This window comes from Megachile rotundata, chromosome 1 (genome assembly GCF_050947335.1).
Source record: "Megachile rotundata isolate GNS110a chromosome 1, iyMegRotu1, whole genome shotgun sequence".
NCBI lineage: Eukaryota > Metazoa > Arthropoda > Insecta > Hymenoptera > Megachilidae > Megachile > Megachile rotundata.
In genome coordinates, this window is record NC_134983.1 from 7,929,391 (window position 1) to 7,953,552 (window position 24,162).

The 24,162-nt window shown below is 32.7% G+C and overlaps 1 protein-coding gene across 4 annotated transcripts in view; it reads right to left on the reverse strand.

Moving 5' to 3' along the window:
* Positions 1-6,028, reverse strand: part of LOC100881701 (uncharacterized) — a 32,102-nt gene extending 26,074 nt beyond the window's left edge. For 2 of the 4 annotated variants that reach the window (XM_076534628.1, XM_076534606.1), the window contains exon 1: positions 5,606-6,028. In XM_076534628.1, coding sequence (XP_076390743.1) covers positions 5,606-5,641 — 36 coding nt within the window. In that variant the 5' untranslated portion in view covers positions 5,642-6,028. The remainder of the gene's footprint in view (positions 1-5,605) is intronic. The other 2 variants (XM_076534615.1, XM_076534620.1) reach the window with 2 other exon arrangements.
* Positions 6,029-24,162: the final 18,134 nt, after the last annotated feature.

Genomic DNA, 24,162 nt, shown 5'->3' on the forward strand with positions numbered 1-24,162 from the left:
GAGAAGAGCACATACGTTTGTGAAAGATTGTTCTCTGTATTGTTGTATAATGATCCTTATATTTCTATATACTGTAACTCTGTAGAAGATTGATGAGCGAATAACACTCTCGATACTTCCTAATCGATTGATAGCTATTTGATAGTCAAGTTTTCTAATGTCAGAAATTTTCAAACACGAAATTTTGGTATTTTCAAACTTTGAACTCCCACATTTTCCAATTTCGAATCTGTAAATTCACAAATCTAAAAAGTGGAATTTTCAAATTCCTGAATTCTTCCATCTCCACATCCACAAATCCCTCATTTCTGAAATTTTCAAATTCATACATATTTTCTTCATGTCAATGAATTAGGAATGCTGCTTTGTAAAGTGCATATAGTTTCCAAGCATATAAATTATTCCAGAACGTTTAATAGCATCTCTCTTAAGCTTAATTCGCCGTTCTCAATATGCGATACGAAATCAAACGCCAACTATCCATCACATCTTCTATAGGGTACTGACGTGAATGATCGTAATTACGAGGTCAAAGACACGAATTTGAATGGAATTCATAAAGACGTTAGTTGGAATTAATAACTGATGGCGCAGGTGAATTTGCCAATTGGCGGTATCGTAAAAGCGCGGCAAACGGGCAGCTACGGACCGGAACAAATTAGCTGAGCTTTTGTATTTAACTAGCCGTATCAAAGAGTTAAACGCTGTATCTAGCTGGATTTGTAAACAGTAGAAACGGATTGTATCTAGAGATAATTTCTACTGATTGAAGATAGAGCCGGAGCAGACTATAGTTCAACCGGTAGTCGTCAATCATTGCCAGACTTTCGATAGAAGGGATCTATTCGTAATGGAAGTTCTCTAACAGATGAGCAGATCTTGTGTTAGCCATTGACTATTATTTCACAAGCCCTTTATTTTTTTTCTAAGACTCTGCGCGTCAAACTTTTATTATAAGTCTCATAAATTACGTGTACAGGGTGCCCTGTTATTTTCCGTAATACTTTATTTGCATATTCTATGAAAATTAATTAATACATGAACTCTTAACATTTTCTTCTTGTTTTTATTTAAACTATGTACACTTGTGTAAACTTGTACGAACTTGCAAATACAAGTTCCTAAAAGTAATATTTGAATGACCAAAAATAAAATGGCAGTCAAATGTAGCAATAACGTATTAACATACATTAGTAAGTTTGCGATGAATTTAAAAAGCGCGCCAAATCAGAAGCTTCGCAAAGAAGAGTAAAATACAAGAAATAATATAATAAAAAAAGAAAATATTTATGGTAAAATGCGACATCGATAATGTGATAATTATTTAGTTTTGTATATGAATTATTACGTATCATCAAAATAATAATGATTCCCATATTTTACAATATGTACACCTACAAATTTTATCCGTGCAGGATATTTAATATTGTATTTATTGTTCTTGGAAAACAGTTAAAATATAAAAATAATTACAGCTAACGATATCAATATTTGCTATTATACATATTAGAGTTTTATCTCGATGAGAGGGCAATCGACGAGCGTTCGAATGAATGGCGTCATGCTCCAACAACAACACGCCATTGCACCTGAACATAATAGCACTATTACGCGGCATTGAGAGTTATGAATGAAATGTAGTGCAACGACATCGCGAACGAGTGCCAAGATCAATGAAACTCTCGCGTGCTCGAGCCCCTGCCATTACGATACCGACTCTTCCATTATGTCAGTGTAATCATCCTTCGCTTTGGTTCGTGTACGATGTTCAATGAATCGAATGTTACTTATCATCTATTGAAAGTTTAATGACCCATACGTTTACACAAAAATATATCTTCTTATCTTTTAAAATCAATTTGGAAAAAATCAATAGAAAAATTGATCTTGAAAATGTTCACTTATCAAGTTTTTTCTTTTGTGGGATGATACACAATTCCATTAAAAAATTATACATCGTTCCTACAAATACTGCAAACATTCAACAGTCTCAGTGAAACATTTTCATCTTTCGGTTCAAATATTTCTGATTTGCTGAAAAGTTCGCAATGTGGAACAACTGGTTCTCCATTTCATGTTCTAAATTTGTCCTCTGTGTTAACTTTTATGCCATCTTCTATGCCTTCGTAATTAATTTTCTGATAAAATCAAACATAAAGTGATATTCTTTTCGAGTAACATTTTATTTGATAATTTCATAATTTTCTAAATACGTCCGATTAAAGTTTTCCGTTTTTTCTTGATAGCTTTTGTATAAACACAGTTACTGTATGTTCATTCTCACTGCGTCCTGTATAATAATTAACAGTCCTTGAAATCCAAGCTCCACGTTAAAAGTATTCAAGTTTTATGCAAATTGCATGATTTCATTATTTCGAAATGTCCATTGAATTCGCATAAGTAGCCATTGTGCTTCCATAAAAAAGCTGATAATATTCATTGATAGACTTTAACGAAGGAGAAGGAAAACTAGAAACGAAGAGGGACAACTATTTTCACTTTTGTCTTGAAAGTGACACGTGTTGCAGTGGACGATGCATGAGAATCATCGCTAACCCGGTTGCGATTTTCTATTTGCAGTCGAATCGACGTATGCCTTTATTTCGTAATTCGTTGGTATTTCGTCGAGACGTGGCATGAATCTCGCTTTCATGCAAGAAACGCGCAGGTGTAAACGCCTATCATCGCTATATTTACAGGATGCATACCATAAGAGATCGACGCACGATCATTGTCTCTTATGTGTCTAATAAATTCACCGCTTGCCTTCTTAATCATAGATTGTTGATACTCGTCTCTACGAGCCCTGCTGCAAATTTAATACTGCCTTTTATTGGGTATTTGAATTCTGGGTTAGGTCAAACATTTAGGTCAATGACCTGAGTTAGGACAATCACTAGGTAAGTCATTAATATACTTATATGTTTGTATACACAAAATACTTATAGCACTCGAAAATTCCTAAATATTTTAATTTGAAAATTTCTAAATATACAAATTTTAAGTTTCCTGAATTTGACAATTCCGAGGTTTGAGAAATTAAAAATTAAAAATTTGAAAATTTCGAGGTTTGAAAAACTGGAAATTGAAGAATTTGAAAATTTCGGAGTTTGAGAAATAGAAAATTAAAAAAATTAAAAATTTCGAGGTTTGAGAAACTGAAAATGAAAAAATTGGAAAATTTCGAGATTTGAGAAATTGGAAATTAAAAAATTGAAAAAATTGAAAATGAAAAACTGAAAATTTCGGGGTTTGAAAAATTGGAAATTGAAGAATTTGAAAATTTCGAGGTTTGAGAAATTAAAAGTGAAAAAATTTGAAAATTTCAAGGTTGATAAATTAAAAATATAAAAATTTGAAAACTTCGAAGTTTGAGAAATTAAAAATGAGAAAATTTGAAAATTGTATTCCTTGAAAATTTATAAATTTATATAACTACTGGTAAATTATCTAATGTCCGCTTGCATGATTTATGGAAAATGATTTGCGATCACGTTAATGAATAGTGTGAGAAATCGTTCCGGTAAAAATTTTCACTTCCAGTGAAAACGAAAGTGTCATCGTGATTGATGTGCCAAATAAAATACTTAATATTTGAAATTATATAATTCTGGTTGCTTCGATATTTTTGATTTTGGTTTTCTTTTGATCAGAAGGTTTTAATTACATTTATTGAATTTACAATGAAAAAGCATGCTTTTAATTGCGAATATAATACGCAGCACAATCGTACTGAAATTGTGTTTAACTTTGGATGAAATGTTTGAGAATTACATTTGCGTAACATTTAATTTAAAGTACAATTCAATTTTCTACGATATGTAAATTCATTACCAGAGCGGAATCTAATATTCACTTAACTTCATTTTAAACATATCATGTTTGATATGCAAACAAGGAACAACCAACTGATTGTTAATATAACAAACTTTCTTACTGAGCGGAAATTTATATTTTACATCCAAATAGTTAATTTCATCGCAATATTTGTGAAAAATTAATTTAACACGTCAAGCATGAAAAGAAATATTTATAAAATAGATTTAAAACATTTTTAGAAAAGTGTCTGCTTCAGGTTTAGTAGTAACATATATGTATCTAAACAGTATGAGATAATTTGATCAAGGTTAGGTTCAGGAGATCCTAACGTAGACGCTTAACCTCATTGTTACTGATTTAATTTCAAGGAATTTGCCACGTGAATCTAGTTTCACATATTTGGTATCAGTGTTCAATTGAAAATTCGATAATTAAATTATAGAATTTAAGAATTCGTAAATTTGTAAATTTGTAGATTTGTAGATTTGTAGATTTGTAGATTTGTAGATTTGTAGATTTGTAGATTTGTAGATTTGTAGATTTGTAAATTTGTAAATTTGCAAATTTGTATATTTGTAAGTTTGTAGTTTTGTAAATTTGTAGATTTGTAAATTTGTAAATTTGTAAATTTGTAAATTTGTAAATTTGCAAATTTGTATATTTGTAAATTTCTAGATTTGTAAATTTGTAGATTTGTAGTTTTGTAAATTTCAGAATTAAAAAATTTGTGAAAATAAGAATGCTTAGGATTTTTTGCAAACTTGAAAAAATGCTCTTCGAATTTTCTAGTATGGAATTCCACACACGGCCAAATACCATGTATGAAACATTCTACACGTTCCACACAATTTGTAGTATCTCTCTAACTGCAATTACAGAAGGTGTAAACACATGAATATCAAAATAAATAAAAATTGCTATTCTAACTGTTGTCATCTCTTCAGACATTACGCAATAGTCTAATTTGTCATACTTCTCACAAAATTTCAAATTGTTTGAACCAATTTCTAAAAAGTTATTCAGGTAGAATCTGAAGCTTATAAATTAGGGTAGTACTTATTTGATAAAAAAAAATATTTTTTTATGAGAGTTAATTACACGTATAAGTAACATGTCTAAAATAATATCTTTGATATTTTTCAAATAAATTTTGAAGATTCAGCTATTATAAGTATTTCTCGAGAGAAAATATGCAATTATTTTATTGCATATCATACTTATGTTTATTTACCAATAGAATACAAAGTAAACCTTTCAAAATTACGAAATAAATCTACAATTTACATTCATATTAATTCATTAGACAATGTTGATTCAAGAATACTTCCATAAAAATTGTTTAACTATTATGAATAAATACTATGTATCCCCTTCTGGTGCTATGTTGACAATTTCAGAAATTACCTGTTACACGCATCCGTCATTAAAAATACAAATAAGCATATTCTAAAATCTCATACAAGGTAAGACAACTTCACCTATGCCTCCTCATGGCAAATGGAATAATATTTAATTAGTACTTGTAAGTCTTAGCAACATTTAAAAGTTTGACTTTTAAGTATCACCCTAATGGATGCTTCTGCATAGCATCTGAATCGCGAAAGATACATGCGTTTGAAGTACATTCTTAACCGGCACATACGTGTACCTGCACAGTTTTGACGTACTATTTTAACAAACTGTGACATACCAATACGTCATCGAACGTTAATCTCACTATCGTCGTCTAATCGAGCAGATGCACTCTCGCGAAGCGTAATCCTGTGTATGTATATGGGGCACGTACCAGGCTGAAGAAAGCGGCGCGCAAACGGCCGAGCATCCTGGCGCGTTGGCTCCGTTAACAAGCCATTGTCCCAAACGAATCGCAAGTTTCGAACAGATGATGATCTCTTCGGATTGTACACGCAGTGTGCCGTTCGAACCGAAAGACTGAAGACGAAGCCGGCAGAAGAAGGCTTATATACAGGGTGGGGGTCGGCAACCAGACCAACCTACCAACTTGGTGCCCATCCTCCTTGATGTCTTCTCTTTTCCCCATTCTTCTCCGTTTCGACTCTTCAGGGATAATTCTTGCGTGCCTCTTCTATCCCCTCCACCTGTTCCCGACCACGGTGTCGTGATCCCTGTTGGTCTCGAGGACCCCTCGTTTGGCGAACGAGAAACGATGCCATCGACCACCTTCGTGACATATCGCTTCTGGCCACATTTTACGATCGGTGCCGATTCGATGGCCGGTCAATGATTTTAGCTTCCTTTTTATGGTTGTAACTCTGTAAGGTTATGGCAATCTTTGTGAGTGAACTTGCACTGCTTGCAAGTTTGGAGATTCAGGGTTTGAGGATTCAAAGTTACGATGGACAGGATAGGTGGAAATTTCGAATTTGGGGATATGAAAATTCAAAGATTCAAGGATTCAAGGATTTGGGAGATTTGGGTCTTTGGAAAATTGTTAATTTCGAATTTGGTAATTTGTGAACTTGGTATGTGTATATGGGGTGATTTGAAAAAGGAATTTAGGGATTTGATCATTCGATAATTTGGAAATATGGAAATTTGGGAACTCTGCAATTTGGAATCAGAAATTTGAAGATTTAAGCTTTTGGGAAATTGGACGATTTGAAATTTGGGAAATTTGAGAACCTTAGGATAATTTAGAAATTCTATAAATGTGGAAATTCGAAAATTTAGAAATTTAAAATACAAATTCAACAGTTCCTAATTTTACAAATATAGATATTCAGCAATTGAAAAATCTAAAAATTTGATATTTCATAAAATACTTCTAAAAATAGGGTCATAAAAATTACTAAAATTTATCCTAAATTAACTAAAAGGAGTGGTGACAACCCCTTTTCGAAGTGGTTGATTAAATTGCGAGACCCAACTTTAATTTCGTTAATAGATTTTTTTGCGAAGTACCGTTAAGTGATCAACAGGTGATTTTAAGCCAGTTCTTGTGCGTCACGCTAAAAGCTTCAGCTTGAGAATGAAATATACAAAAGAAGATATATAACGTATGGTAAATAGAATCTTAATTGCACAGCACTATTTATTTCTGAATTTGTGCCCTGGCTTAAGTGAAAAAGGTCAATCTGGGTTATTTCTTCTTGGGTGTCTTAAAGCTTGAAAAGGAAGATGTAAGGTATGTAGTTAATAGTAGCTTAATCGTAAGACACATTTTATTTTCAATTTTATAGGCCTGGAAAATGATCAATAGGATAATTTTTGGCCACTTATTTCTTGCTGTTCTTTTTAAAATTCGGGCTTGGAGAGAAGGAAGGCGCGCTGTAAATAGAAGCTTAATTGCGCGATGCAATTTCTTTCCGATTTTGTTTATGGGCTAAGAAAGATAAATGACTGTTGAATACTCTGAATCTATTCTAGTTAGACCTTATTCTTTACGGATTTTCTTCTTCCAATTATGTAAACTCGACGCAAAAATGCGATAAAAGGAAGCTTAATTTCGAGACAAAATTTATTTCGGATTTTAACTGTAATTCTGTCTTAACTTACAGTATTCGTCTTGTACTTACACCTTCTCGGAATTCTAGTAAAATAGTCTGCAATAAATAGAAAGATAATTGCATGACGTAAACGAGGAGGATCAATAATTATTTTTATTTTCCGACATAAGATACTTCTAATTAGAGGAAGAGTGGATTCTTGGACATTCTTTTTCTGCAGACCCCGAAATTACGAACGGAAGGCGATAAGTAGCAGCTTAATTGCACGATGCGATTTATTTCTATTTATGTTTGAATGAAAAGACTCGATATATGTCGAATACTTTGGGTTCTTTTTTGAGGTTTCACGAGAAAAAATGTCCGTGATAAATAGAAGCTTAATTGCACGATAAATTCGTTTGCGATTTTCGTGCGGCCGAGACATTAATAACAATCTTGGTTTATTCAAACAATTTATATTGACTGGACTATTTAATGAAGATTAAGCAGTTGAATTTAATACTCCATTCACTCAAGCTTAGAAAATTAATGATCAATTAAATTACATTTAAAAACTTTATCATTTCTAGAATTTACGCAGTATATCGGAAAAGTAATGAAACTTTTTAAATTTACCGAAAACTACTAGCACCATCTATTAAAACAATATTTTATCTGAAAACAGTATACCTCCCCTATAAAACTCAACAATCATTATTGGAATCGAGCAACGAATTGTGAACTTATAGCGTTTAATGCGACAGAACCTTTCGTCACCGTATCACAAAATCACGGACAAGCGCAACAAATTGCTCGCGTTGAATATTGCGAGGATCTTATTAAAACAGCTAGACGAAACTGTACATTCCTGGAATCAATTGTAACTAGTAATGAGACTTGGTGCTTCAAGTATAAACCTCAAACAAAGCGCCAAAGTGCTACGTGGAAATCTCCAGGCTTTCCAAAATCAAAAAGGTTGCGATTCCAGAAGTCACGAGAGAAGTCAATGTTAATTTGCTTTTACGATTCTAAAGGAATTATACCGCGGGAATTCGTTCCACAGGGACAAAATGTTAATGGCGAATATTATCTCGGTGTTATGGAACGTTTGTGGAAGAGGATCGTTCGTGTGAGACCCGAATATCGAGCGCCGCGAAGTTGGTTTCTGTTGCATGATAATGCACCATGTCACAGAACTGTCGCTGTTCGTGAACTTTTGGCGAAAAAACAAGTCTGTGTGCTCCAACATCCTCCAAATTCGCCTAACTTATCTCCATGCTTCCTTTTTCCAAAACGGAAAATAGCTATGAAAGGAATGTTTTATGACACTGTTACACAAGTCCAAGCAGCTGTGACGAGGGTGTTTGAAGCGATTCCGCAAAACGACATAAAAAAATCTATGTTAACGTTGTGTAAGCGTACCCAGCGGTGGATTGATGCGAAAAGAATGTATTTTGAATAAAAAAAATTAATTTTGGCAAAATAACTAATTCTTTTCTTTTTATTTAAAAAGCTCTGTTATTTTTCTATCATACTGTGAAAAACATGAAAACCTAAACTAGATCCAAATTCATTTCGAAACCCTGAATTCTCCACATTTCTACACCTCCAAATACTCTATATTCTTCAGAATATATTCTGTATTCATATATGTGCATATTAAATTACTTTCCGCAACAGTAATTCCCTATTCATCCATTTCAATTTTACCTAAAATTATGTTTCATAACATGCTACACAGTTGAACCGAAATAAAATGGAACAATAATTCACAAATGCAATCTATTTGATTTTATTGCATGAATCAAATGAAATGCTTTGGTTATTTACTTTTTAATTCTTTTCTGTGCTACTTTATCGAAACCTTCAGAATTTATAAGCAGTTTTATGGTATCGATACAGGTCGTTGTTAACTTGAGTGGGTGGCATAGAAAGTTTTGACGACTATCGTATAGCTTCCTTTTCTTTTTCATTGTTCTCAACCTACTTTTATATCTCAAATTCTTATTTCTATCTACCTTATCAAATAAATGAATCTTACCATGCTTTCTCTTTTTATATTTTTTTACATTGTACAATGTTCTCCAAATTTTCTGGTCAGCAATACTTTAAATTTCACACATTTTATACCGTTTCAAATATCACTTTATCATTTTATATTATGGATAAAAATCGTAAGATCAGACACTCCGTAAGTCTATAACGTTTCAAATTCCAAACTCTTCATACACTAACGAAGTGAAGAAAGCACTGTAGAGATTATGTCACAAAACTATCGGAACCATTCAGAATTCCTTTGACTGTATTCACAATGCGAAATTCGTGATTCGAACCATAACGTGGCCTTTCCAGGCTCGCAAGGACTGCAGATATTTCACAGATAAAACGAGACGACGATGAATCATCTCCTTAAAGATTCCCTCGGAAATTCAATATATTCGATTCATCGGTTTTGGTGGGTATACAATTAGGGAAGACCGTGGATTCGACCTTCGATTGAAATGTTACGTAAACAGGAACGCATTATTCTATGTGTAGAAGGTTTCTCTATGTTCCATATTGCATGCACTTGAACATCAGGTGTATTCAGGTGCATCATGCCAAGACAATCGTGAAAAGAAGTTGTAAAATGAACACGAACATTCTTATTAAATAACCTAAGTTATTAAGGTTAATGAAGTAAGTAGGTTAATAAAATTAACTTCACAAAATTTCCTAATTTAGTTTAATAAAAATTTCCTAATTTTCAATTCCTCAAGTTGTCAAATCCTTCGAATCAAACATGTCTTATTCGAGAAAAATACTCCTTATAAGCCATAGGCTTCTCAAAATAAATTCCCTTCGATTTAAGTGTAAATTTTAGTTTGACACTCCAAAGCCTCACTTTCCTCGTTATTTATATTTTCCCCTGTAAAAACAATTCTGTTTCGTGCGCGAGGACTAAAAGAGGTCTTAGCAATTCTGATATGAGCCTCAACTTGTTTGAAGCGGTAACTTATGGCTCAAGGCTAGAACTGTACGTCCCTATCGGAAGTTAAAGTTTCTTTTTTATCGTACATCTTTATTAAATCCTTTGGTACAGCGTTCCTCAGTCTATGAATCGCTTTCTTGCAAAGGAATATGCCATCTTGTACCAAAGAGTTCTAAAATGAATTGCGATCTTCATCGTCAGTAAAATCGCTGGAAATGTTTTCTGCGATTACAAAGAAATTGTAACTTTGAATTAAACAATTTATACCATCTTATTGTAACTTTTTGTTATTAATTCTTCAAATAAATTTTTTAAACAGAAAATGGTTATCAATATTATCAATGTTATCAATGTTACCAATGTTACCAATGTTATCAATGTTATCAATAATATTAATATTATCAATACTATTGTAACAATAATTAATAGAAAATATGCTTGTTTCTAATTGGTTACTTTGTCATTTATTTAACAAAAAGAATTGTGAAGCATAGCTGTATGTACGACTACAGTTCCCTAATTAATTTAGACTTAAGGTTTATTTAAATTAAGATAAGTTTAGATTTAATCTAAACGTTTAATCCAGAATTTCCTGGTTGTTTCAAGCAAGGCTTATTTCCTTCTGTCGCGGCCATTAAAGAAATAATTCAGCGCCATTTCAGGCACCGTTAACTCCACTTCTCAGAACAGAAGAAACGGAATCTGACTTCGTGTATCGTTAATTAATAAATTCAGTATATTTCTTGTCATTGCCAGTCCATTTATGGTACCTCGCTAATAGTGTCCCTTGTAGAGTAACACGACAATATCTCAATCGACGTCTAATTGATGACTAACTGACGCATTGTCTGTTCTTTGTTCAACAAGCTTCTTCTCCCGCTTGTTGAATTATTTAAGATCAATTTTCACAGACAACATTATGAGTAATATAGGTTAGCGTGTTACAATGGCATGAGAAATAATTTCTAAGAGAAATTACGATTGAGATAATATGTGTATGCATATTTATGTGTTTCAGAACTGTTTTCAGTTAGTTGGGTAATGTTTGTGGGTAATAACGTTTTGGGAGATTTGCTAATTTCAGAACTGTTTTCAGTTAGATTGTTGGGTATGTTTGTGGGTAATAACGTTTTGGGAGGTTTGGTGATTTCAGAACTGTTTTCAGTTAGTTAGCCAATATTTTTAAGTAATAACGTTTTGAGAGATTTAGTGATTTGAGAATCTTCATAACTTGTAAATTAGGAATGTCAGATTTATACTTGAATTTACCTATTTTATTCATCAACACATCCTAAAAGTGTGAAACTTCAAAAAAATACAAATAAAATAAACTTGTTACCTGAATGTATTAAACACCTAAAGGTCTGGGTTACGATTGATCTTCGTCCACCGAGAAGTAATTACAAAACCCGCTAATTGATAACGTCATCAGTTTCCGCGAAAGAAGGTTTATTCCGTCACGAAGAAAGTGCAGTCACCGTGCATGTTAGTGTCATTGTGGCCAGTTTTAAAGTCAAGGTTTACACCTTAAAATCAAGTTATGCAAGATGCACACGGATCTCCTGGAAACGCAGTGTCCACATAAGTTACATCAAACTACCTGCATTTACGTATACCCATTATGCACAACTCACGTGTTAATTGCAGTCATCTGTATCATCGTTTCCCAAAGTTGCGAACCGGTACTGCACAGGAGAAAAGGTACCGGTTCTCAGAAAATATTAAAATACGGAATTTCAAACTTTTAAACTGAGCAAAATTTTTAAATTAATTAAATATGGATAGTTCAATCGATAATTCAATAGTTTATCTTTCTACACGAACACGTGGCTTTGTACAACAAATTAAAGTTCAAGCAATTTTGCAAGAGGTGTCATCTGAATTAAATAGAAAGACACGTTAGCGACCTTTTACCTAGCTCGTCTTCTTTTACTCTCGCCCTCTTTTATTCGACAACCATGAAATTAGAAAGCAATAGAGGATAATAGAGGTTTGTTTATTCCGTACAGACTATTTCTTTGGACCTACGAAAGTTCATAATAGAATCTGTAATGTTTCGTATTTTTAAGTTTACTATGGATCGGTTGTATGAATAAGGTTAAAACATTTTTCAGAGATAAATCAAATTTTAGAATTTCACTATGTGAAAAATAATTATATTATTTTTAATAAATCAGCACTTCCTGATATTTAAAATTTTTGTACACCTCGTCTTTGAATTCAAGATATTTGAAAAAATATTATTTTCTAACATAGTTCATATACATTACCTATTATATCGAAAATGTTTAAATCAAAAATAAATTAAAATTCAACAAATCTATCTGATAAGTTGTTAACTATTTAACAATAAAATTTACATAAACCACCTATCGTGCAGTTCGGAATAAAATCGAAGTACGAATTTGAAACAAACAAAATGAACGAAATGAAAAGGAAATCTCAGAATTTGCTCACACACTCGAAGTATGATAAATCAACTGTCTATCTAAATCGAACACGTAGACTAGGATCGAACACGCCTTTTATCACGTACTCTTGACTTTCTCGCAATATTGAAAAACAGTAAGTCGCGCAGTAACGAGCAGGAGAAGCCACGTTTTCACGTGGGTCAACAAAACGGACATCAATTTTTAGCACTGGCCCACATACGAAGAGAACCCATTGTAATTCGACCTTATACCACGACATTGAAGCTTCCCGCTCAAGTTTCTACTACTTCTTGCCATTCCGACTCGACTTTTCATAGTCTTTTGCATGCTGGATGCGTAACGTGGTTCATGATACGACTGATACGAATTTTTACGCGTTCGTGTGATAGAGATCTCCATCTGTTCCGTCCTCGATCGACCTGCCATCACGTACCAACCGAAAGAAAAAGCTCCTTTTTCGCGTTCTAATTTCCGTTTGATGATTTGCCTTCAATGGAATTATCGGGAAACCTGTTCGGAATGCAATTACCAAATTAACAATACCTTAAATACGTTTCGAAGTTCCCAATTACTCTTTGTAGAATTAATACATAATTGAACATTTCGTAATTAAGGTATCCAATATCTAATAATTGGATAGTAACTGAAGAATGTCTTTGTGTTGAGGATTGCAGTTCAATATCGTCTTTACACATGAAGAATCAATTGATTAAATTGCAATCGACAATTAAACATTTCTTGATTAAGACATCTAACTGAAGTTTAATCTTAAATTTGGGAGATTTTAATAAAAAATTAAAGTTCATTTTAATCGAGGTTCTAATTAACAACTGACTTTTATTAAATAGCGAATAGCTATAGATTGAAATGTATCTTTTAATTAAATTGCGCTAATAACAGTTTACTGCGTTAATAAACACTTTTATTTCTAATTGTAATTTATCGAATTTACTCGATTGATTCAAGTTTGTACAGGGTATCTCACAACTACTATAGGTCCCTGAAATGGAGGGTAGCTGACGTGATTCTGAATTAGATTTCTCTTTGCAAAAATGGGGTTTGAAACTTCGTTTTTGAATTATTAAGGAAAAACACGGACCAATCAGAGCGCGAGGATTACGCGTGCGCAGACGCGAGAGTGACAGCTTCGGATAACGCGTAGTTATTCAACACGTGGTAATCCAACGCGTAGTAATGCAACGCGTGGTAATCCTATGCGTAGTAATCCTATGCGTAGTAATCCAACGCGTAGTAATACAACGCATAGTAATACAGCGTGTGGATATCCAACGCGTAGTAATCTAGTGCGTGCATATTCAACGCGTAGTAATACAACGCGTAATAACGCAACGCGTGGCAATTCTAAGCGTAGGAATCTAATGCGTGGTAATCTAACGCGTAGTAATCCAGCGTGTGGATATCTAACGCGTAGTAATCCAGCGCGTGGATATTCAACGCGTATTAGTCCAACGCGTAGTAATGCAACGCGTGGTAATCCTATGCGTAGTAATCCTATGCGTAGTAATCCAACGCGTAGTAATACAACGCATAGTAATACAACGTGTGGATATCCAACGCGTAGTAATCTAGCGCGTGCATATTCAACGCGTAGTAATACAACGCGTAATAACGCAACGCGTGGCAATTCTAAGCGTAGGAATCTAATGCGTGGTAATCTAACGCGTAGTAATCCAGCGTGTGGATATCTAACGCGTAGTAATCCAGCGCGTGGATATTCAACGCGTAGTAATGCAACGCGTGGTAATTTTAAGCGTAGGAATCTAACGCGTGGTAATCTACCAACTTGTCACTCCCGTGTCTGCTCACGCGTAATCCTCACACTCTGATTGGTCCTTGTTTTTCCTTATTACAACTACCCCCCATTTCAGGGACCTAATTGTGAAACACCCTGTATTTTAAACTTACATGATGAATTTGTCGAAATACTTTATCTTTGTCGGACAAATGATAGTATATATTTAAATACTTCCTTCTGTATTTAAGATTGACAACCTACGTAATTAAAACTTAATACACAATACTTTATAATAACATACCTTACATTCAATAGGAATAAATTATTGAAAAATTTGTATAAATGTAGCATATTTCATACGTTATTAAACGTTCATGAACGGAAAGTTGTAAGAACAGCAACAATAATATATAACAACAAAATTATATATAATAAGTAAATAATATGTAATAATAATGTAATATTAGATAATGTTTCAACGAGTCAGGTGATTAGTGAAAATTTCAGTCAACTTCTACAACGATTAATTATCGAATTAGCTAGACAAATTGATGCGATAATTTATGGAGAGAATCCTTGTCGGAATGTTTCTTGTTTTTTCTTTTTGACAATGAATTTTATTGCCAGAGAAAGTGATTGCGTATTGCGGATATTATTCTTACGTCAGCGTTTGGATTATCCCATATCAAAACACATTCTTCGGCTCACACCTTTCCCAAATTTCTTCCAAATTTATTGGCATGCGGAAATTTACTAGGCACACTCTCGTTTCACGAGTATCGTATCGCATTAAATCCCATTTACGTGAGTCTAGAAAGTTTCTTATTCTATCCTTTTCTTTATTTCGTTGCTGAGAAATTATGCATATTAATCCTTCGCGCTTTATTTCATTGATGAATAGAAATAGGGAAGAGCGCTGTACCGAGTAAAGATTAATCGACTATTTTACATAAATTTTCGTTATAATTTTTACGCGAACGCCATAGAAATTTTTGTACATAAAAACTTGACATTTGAAATTTGAAAGTTTGTCAAGTTGGAAAATTGTTAAATTTTACCAGGGAAAATTCATAATTTAGAGATCGAGGAATTAATCGGTGTTGACAATACCACAAATTAAAACTCTTCTAATTTTGCTAATTATCAATTCTTGACAATTTTCGAAAAATAATTTCCCATTATGTTTACTTTATACATACCCTAAATCACTTTTTAATTTTGTTATTCGGTACAATTTTCATGGTATCTCATTAATCTACTTTTCCTCTTATTAATAAATTTTTGAATCACCTCGACGGATCGTTAGTAACGAAATACGTTCGTGCTGTTGAATTAGTGATGAATGCAAATATTTTTAATTGGACGAAAAAAGAAAGAGGATACAATGTTAAAATAATATCATTCAATTCTAGTAATGCTAAAGCAATCCCCGTTTTCGATTTTTGTTCCTATAAAATACATTTGCACGGTACTTTTAATAATACCCGCTTCATTTCCGAAGCTTTGAAAAGCTAACTCTCTCCACGTTTTCCGTACAGAGAATATTTAAAGAAGAACGATCCTCAGTTTTTATCAAAGCAAATAGTATTTTTATGAAAGCTAGTGAGAGGATTGAATCAATATTTAATTGCCAAACAACAACGCAGTATGATACGCTTCATATTTTCCATTTTCCGGGACTACTCGCCTTGAATGCTTTCTTGAAAAGAATACAGTCATCAGCTGATTAAACCTTCACCCCTCAAAAAATAACCTTCTCATCTTCTCAGTAAATGTAGTTTATTTTTAACAGTCTGTATTTCTATATATTTTAAGAATATCTCATAAACACTATTATTTATTTTCTATTCAAGTATGTTTATAACTAATGAATATTACTGTACAATTCAAATTTTAGAAGAAATATAATGGTATAACTGTTCAAACTTAATTTTAATTATAGTTACGAAGGTGATAAAACGTCCCTAGATCAGCATCATTTCTTTAGGCGAGGCATAGTGATATTACTAATCATGATAATACTCTATAAAAATTAGTCGATAACTAAAGTGTAGTTTATAGCTAAGAAATTAAATTTTATTTTCAGACAAGAATGTAATAATATAGTCTCACAAGTAGTGTAGGTTCCTGAAATGGGGGTAGCTGACGTGATTCTGAATAAGATTTCCCTTTGTAAAAATAGGGTCTGAAGCTTCGTTTTTGAATTATTAAGGAAAAACACGGACCAATCTGAGCGCGAGGATTACGTATGCGCAGACGCGAGAGTGACAGCTTCGGATAACGCGTAGTTATCCAACGCGTAGTAATGCAACGCGTGGTAATCCTACGCGTAGTAATCCAACGCGTAGTAATACAGCGCGTGGATAACCAACGCGTAGTAATCTAGCACGTGCATATTCAACACGTAGTAATACAACGCGTAATAACGCAACGCGTGGTAATTCTAAGCGTAGGAATGCAACACGTGGTAATCCTATGCGTAGTAATCCAGCGCGTAGTAATACAACGCATAGTAATACAGCGTGTGGATATCCAACGCGTAGTAATCTAGTGCGTGCATATTCAACGCGTAGTTATCCAACGCGTAATTACGCAACGCGTGATAATTCTAAGCGTAGGAATCTAATGCGTGGTAATCAAACGCGTAGTAATCTAGCGTGTGGATATCTAACGCGTAGTAATCCAGCGCGTGGATATTCAACGCGTATTAGTCCAACGCGTAGTAATGCAACGCATGGTAATTCTAAACATAGGAATCTAACGCGTGGTAATCTAACGCGTAGTTAACCAACGCGTAGTAATCCAACGCGTAATACTCCTAACGTTCTGATTGGTCCGTGTTTTTCCTTAATAATTCAAAAACGAAGCATCAAACTCCATTTTTGCAAAGGGAAATCTTATTCAGAATCACGTCAGCTACCCTCCATTTCAGAGACCTACACTAGTTATGAGACACCCTGTATGTATACAATATTATGAAATACACCAAATGATGTTTCAAATACTATGATGAATGAATAAAAATAGTTGAAGAAACTTTTCTGAACTTTCCGCCATTGCTTCATTGACATTGCTATAAGAAGCCCGTTGTATCTCTGGTTAACCGTGAATCGTATGCGATCGATCATCATGACACAAATCACTTTCTCTGAGATGCTTGGATAGAACGATACTCTCCTCTCTTCTCGATAATATCCGACGAAGTAATTTACATGAGCCAACTGGTTTGACACATAACCGACGAGTAACTTTCGCGGATGAAATAAAGAAAGAACCAGTCGCAATTATTGGTCTTGTTACGCATATTTCACTCTGATCGACGTATTGATCAGGTTGTAGCTTCGAACGTGGCAAATATCGTGTATTGAAACATTGTTAATTCCTGCGAATTTGAAAATTGAAGAATTCAGATTTGGAAAATTAGCAGTGTACACTCGCTACGCGAGTAAAGTGAGTTTATTGTTTATCAATGCGAGGAATGACAAAGTTGTCAAAATGGAATTATGTATATAGTTTTTCTTAGATAAATCGATTCTCTGAAATATTCTGAATAAAAAAATATTAGGATATAATGATTAAAAAAAACTGTAATTTCTAAGATATTTTAAGTTTCTTTTTTAACATAGTATGCCATCTTTGACATCACCTTGTTCATCAGTGATAGTGGATATCAAAAAATAACGCAAATTGCACACCTGTGGCCATAGATGAACATTTTGATACCATATGTGTAAGGGTACACCTTGGCATCTTCTCACATAATTGTCGGCTGGAAACAGCTAAGCCGTTTTATATAAAGATTATGATATGAAATTTTGATATTGGGAAATTTACACATTTGAGAAGTTGAAATTTGGTAATTGACAAAATTGTACAATTTGGAATTTGGAGATTTGGCGATTGTGGGATTTGGGATTTGAGGAGGGGAAAATTATAATATTTGGACTTACAGTTGTTAAATTTAGTATTTGGAGATTGACAAAACTGTGAATTTCGAAAATCAAATTTTGAGAATTTGGGGACTTAGGAATTTCTTAATTTAAAAAATTGGGTTGTTGAGAATTTGATAATTTAGGAATTTGGAATTTTGAGAATTGACGATTTGAAACACTATGAATATGGGAGCCTGAAAATTTAAAAAATGAAAAATTGGGAACTTGAAAGTTTAAAAATTTCTAACTTTATATCTCGTAAATGCAAGAATTAAATTTAAGAAGTTAAATACTCAGAACTTTAGAAATTTAGAATTTGAAAATTTTACATCTTGGAAATTGGTAACCAAGAAATCAAAAAATGTATGAATATGAAAATTTATAGATAAATGTACTTTGACACCTAATTACTACAACGTAATTACCTGCAGATTTAAGTTTGCATACCAGCAAGAAAATATGTATTAATAATTAATCGTGACCCTGCCCGCATTTTCAACGCGAAATTCACAAATCTGACGTCATAAACTCTTCTGAAACGCATATTGGTATATCAGTTATCACTGCACCTGAATCATTGTCTTTCCAAAGGAAGGTTAAGGCCTGACATGTACATGTTCATGTGGGCGAACAGGTTTGGTGAAATCTTCCAACAGATCGATGTGCTCCGTGAAACTCCTAAATATTTTACGGTTGATCGATGCAATCGCTAAATTTCGTTGCTTGCTCGTAAAGTATGTCGGTTGTAACAGATGTTGACGTGGAAGCTGCATAAGGATATTACGTGTTGATGCGAGAAAAACATGCAGGTGATCTGAAAAATTGTTTCCAAGATTTCTTATTTCATTTCGCTCTTAAAGCGTAATGTTTTGATGTACAAAAACGTGGAGGACTTTCTAATATGTATTAATTGCTGAATGGCAAAGACTATGTTTGATGACCAGTTTAGGGTACTCAGTAGATCAACTCATAACAAATTGTAACGATACATTTTATATTGTTTCTAGGATAATATTACAATATGTCACACCCTGTATACATTTTCATTTATTTATAACTTATAAGAAATTATACTTATAATAATAAATTAAAAATACATTTACCACATACTTCGCACTGAGGCAATACATTTTTTGAGAACCCCATTCTTGGTATATTTGATAAATTAAGTAGTAGATGAAAGGAGTGTAATTTAAATTTCTATAATTTTAAAACAGTCAGAAACATTAAGCTTGTAGCCGAAACAAATTGCAAAGTACATTATGACTTTTATGGACACACTTCTCAATCACCGTAGTTTATACTAAAAAGGTGAGATAAAAATGTTAAGATTTGTCAGACAAGGTGTTGCTCGAATTCCTAATATTAGCATACACTTTTGACCAAAGTGAAGTTTGTGTCTTCATTAACACCTCAATTTGGTGTACAGCAACCTACTGCATATGTAAAAAAACAGAGCAGCACGCATCTTACAGAAAATTATCATAAATTACGTCCAGAGCTAAATAAGCCCAGTTTGCAACAGTACTACTATGTTGGATGCAGCGATGAAAAAAAAGAGTTCAATAAAATCGAGTTTGAAAGTGAGATGCGTCACGAAGAGTTGAGGACGCTACTTGTAAGGATGGATGAGCCAGCGATTGATCAATCTGTCACATTGATCGTTCACGCAATCGTTCCTCTTTTGACCTGGCCAGGAATGGATTCAGGTCCCTAAACATTTAAGTCCTACACGTTTCAAGCTGTCATCGGTGCTAATTCACCTCTTGCACCTTTTCCCTGGAAATTGTTCGCCAGGATAGCGCCTTATTAGAGGAAGATGTTCGTTTACTATTCGCATGACATACGACATTTTGCAAGTCTGACAAGACTGCGATGCGTTAGGTCGTGTGTAATTAGGGAAAACGGACGTTTTACTAGGGATTTTGAAATCGAAGATCCACCCTTATTCGGATGATCTAGTCACATTGATAAATTTTATGTAATAAGATTTATGTCACGTAGGTTGATTATGTAGACGACTAAGTTGAATTGTTTTACAAATATAAATTAGGATTCTTTTAAGTCGCATATTTGTTAGGTTATATTTACAATTACGACATCCAAGAAATTCGGCTAATATTTGATTAGTAATGTATACATGTTCGAAATCAGTTTTCTTTGTAAATGTAGCCATAAATCAATTGTTATAATTGTTAATATGAAAGCCTGAATGACATAGAACAACTTAGATTTTTACAATCAAAAAACATACAAAATATAATTTATTAAAAAAAATTCTGTGGATGAGGAATGTAAATTTGATAAATATGTATGTGAGCAGAGAAAGGTGAAAAAGTATCTGTATTAATTATTTTTAATATACGTTGTTACATAAAATATTTGCGTAATAATTTGAATCAGTTGACGGGCAATAGCGAAAATAATAAAAACCAAGTCCCGTTTAAAAGAGCGTAATATCTGGGGAATTGTAAACATGTACATTAATTGTTTAGCTTCACAGGTCATGGAAATCGATAATGTCAATATGTATTCCGCAGAGTGTGTACTTGACAATCCTGAAACCTCCTGCAATCAGCTCAAATTCCCGAAATATCATTGTTTCATTAAACATCATAACTTCGTTATTAATCCTTATGTCCACAAAATTACCTATCGACTCACAGAATTTCATCATAATTATACCTTGCAATTTTCTATTAATTTTTCGAATTAATTAACGATGTGGTTTTGCTTTTTGAGTCGTAAATGTTTCGACGATTCCATTTTTAGCAAATTCCAGTTACTGTTATTAACAACCACTATCTTGTAAAATACCAGCAACGTGATCTTAATTCCTTGTCTGGCTTATCGGTCTTAACTGTAAATAAAGTGTATTTCTTCATCGATTGAATCGATCGGTTCCGGGAAAGAATATTTTATGCGACATCATGGGTTGAAAGCAACAAGTGAAGCGTAATCTATGCATATGTGTAAATCAACGCCGATGTAGAGATCGGGTCCCAAATTTTCATATTTAGAAATTTCAAGAGATATTTGATCATTTTCAAGTATTCATGGTTTCGAATCATCAAGTTTTCAAATTTTTAAGATCTCGGTTTTTAAATTCTTAAGATCTCGGTTTTTAAATTCTTAAGATCTCGGTTTTTAAATTCTTAAGATCTCGGTTTTTAGGTTCTAAAATTTTCAAGGGGTTTACAAACTTTTTTCAAATTTTAAAATTTGTGAATTTACAAACTTTCAACTTCTTGAACTTGCTTATTGCAAATTCTCAAATACAAATATTTAGAAACGTTCAAATTTGTGAATTTACAAACTTTCAACTTCTTGAACTTGCTTATTGCAAATTCTCAAATACAAATGTTTAGAAACGTTCAAATTTGTGAATTTACAAACTCTCAACTTCTTTAACTTGTTTATTACAAATTCTCAAATATAAATATTTAGAAACGTTCAAATTTGTGAATTTACAAACTTTCAACTTCTTGAACTTGCTTATTGCAAATTCTCAAATACAAATGTTTAGAAACGTTCAAATTTGTGAATTTACAAACTCTCAACTTCTTTAACTTGTTTATTACAAATTCTCAAATATAAATATTTAGAAACGTTCAAATTTGTGAATTTACAAACTTTCAACTTTTTGAACTTCCTCATAAGTATTCAACGTTAGTTTACAATCTTCAAAATTAAAAGGTTAATAAATATACAAATTTTAAGGTACAAAAATTCAGTCCAGTCGACAAATATGCAATAGAAAAATTAAATGTGGTATTACAGCAATCTTTCACACAGCTCCATTACAGTTTCACTGCAGCAAGCATTCACACGCCTGCACCTCCTATTAACGACTGCTACATCCCAAATAATATAAGAGTTAATTATATTCATCGAGGGCCATTACTGATCATGATAATCCAAACCTTGACGACATTTCCATGTCGTCAATGAGAAAAAGATATAGAGGTTATAATTCAGCAATTCGATCCCGAGCCATGTATTTTTTTTAGCGTGGTCGAAATAGAAGTAGAAACAACTGCAAAACAGGTAATAAAAATAATCAAATACCGTTATGTTTATGTTTTTCAAGAACATCCGAGCAATTTTCGGGCAAATTATGTTTTCCTGTTAAAATGGTACATGTTTATGGGATGTTGTAAGACTATTTATCACCGTGCTCTATCTCATAGACGATTCCGTTATTTTGATCGATCGCGATCTGAGATTTTAATTAACATGGATTTTCGAGTTTTGGTATGGAGGACGACCAGTTCACGCGGTCGTTGCCTTTTTTCGATAAATTATACTCAATGAAGTTAATCGATTTCGCATTTGATGGAATATAGGAGATTATATTTAAAATAACACAAAAACACAATAACTTTGAAAAGACTAAATGAATTTATTATTTAAGAAAAACGACTTGGAAGGACTTCTTTAAAATTTGTTAATTACACTTGATTTATGAATATTGAAAATGCAATTCTAAAAGAACCGCTATATTTTATACGTGTGAACAAAAATTATAATATCAGAAAAACAATAGCCAAGAAATAGATTTTACTTTATTAACATACGAAAATCCGATAAAAATCGAGCAAACTTGATTACCGACCTCGCAATACGATTATCTCTGCTAATTTCATTGAAATGAAAATTCAACAGCATAATACCATCTGTTTTGCATTAATGAGAATTCATTTAGCGTCATGTGTTATAATTACTCACTCGATTGTGAAACATACCTTTGCATTAAATTTGTATTTGTGATACGATATTTTTCGAGAGCAAGATTAATTTGATAAATTAGTTCAAACGAAAATACAATTGAATTCTTAAACGTGCAGGCTTCAACTTATATGTGCATATTATATTAACTTGCTTTGTCTGTTTAGTTGAAAGGATTTAAAATGTCAAAGGGAATTTTATTTAAATTGCAGTTCCATTCATATTCTTTGGAAGATGGATAAATTTCTGCGAATTGTAATTATTATGGTAATTAAAAAATTGTATTGAAGATTTGGATCATTTACGTAATGAGTAATTAAAAATACTGGAACAAACTTTAATAATATAATATAGATGTACTTTATTAATATATTATATTATTAATGTTATCTTTAGTATTTTAGTATTATCTATATTTAGAGGCTGAATCGTGCGAAAATGAGCATAATTCGTTCAAAACGAGCAAAATTGTTCCTTGTGGTGCTGAATTGTGCTCAGTTGGGATAACTTAGCATAACTAGATAGTACAGAGATTATATTTAATAATATAATAAAGATGTACTTTTTAGTACACCACAGAGATAGAATTTATTAAATACATTTTATATTCCATTTTTTGTTGGCTATTACGATACAGACATAAATCTGTATGCATTTTAATTTGTAAATTTGTAAATTTGTAACTTTGTAAATTTGTAGATTTGTAAATTTGTAAATTTGTAAATTTGTACATTTGTAAATTTGTAATTTGTACATTTGGAAATTCGTAAATATGGACATTTGAGAATTGGAAAATTTATCTTAAAAATTCACAAATGAAGAATTGGAAGATTTGCAACTTTTCATACTTCCAAACTCTGCAATTTAAATACATAGCGAGTGAAAGATAAATTTTATGATTTGCATATGTAAAAATCAAAGATATAAAAATTCCAGAACTACGAATTGCAGAATACATCCTACACATGCAAATAAAGAAATATTAAACATTGTAACGTGCAAATATTCAGATTGAAAAATTTTATGTATGCATACATCAATGCACATGATGTAGAAATAAACATGTACACAGATAATA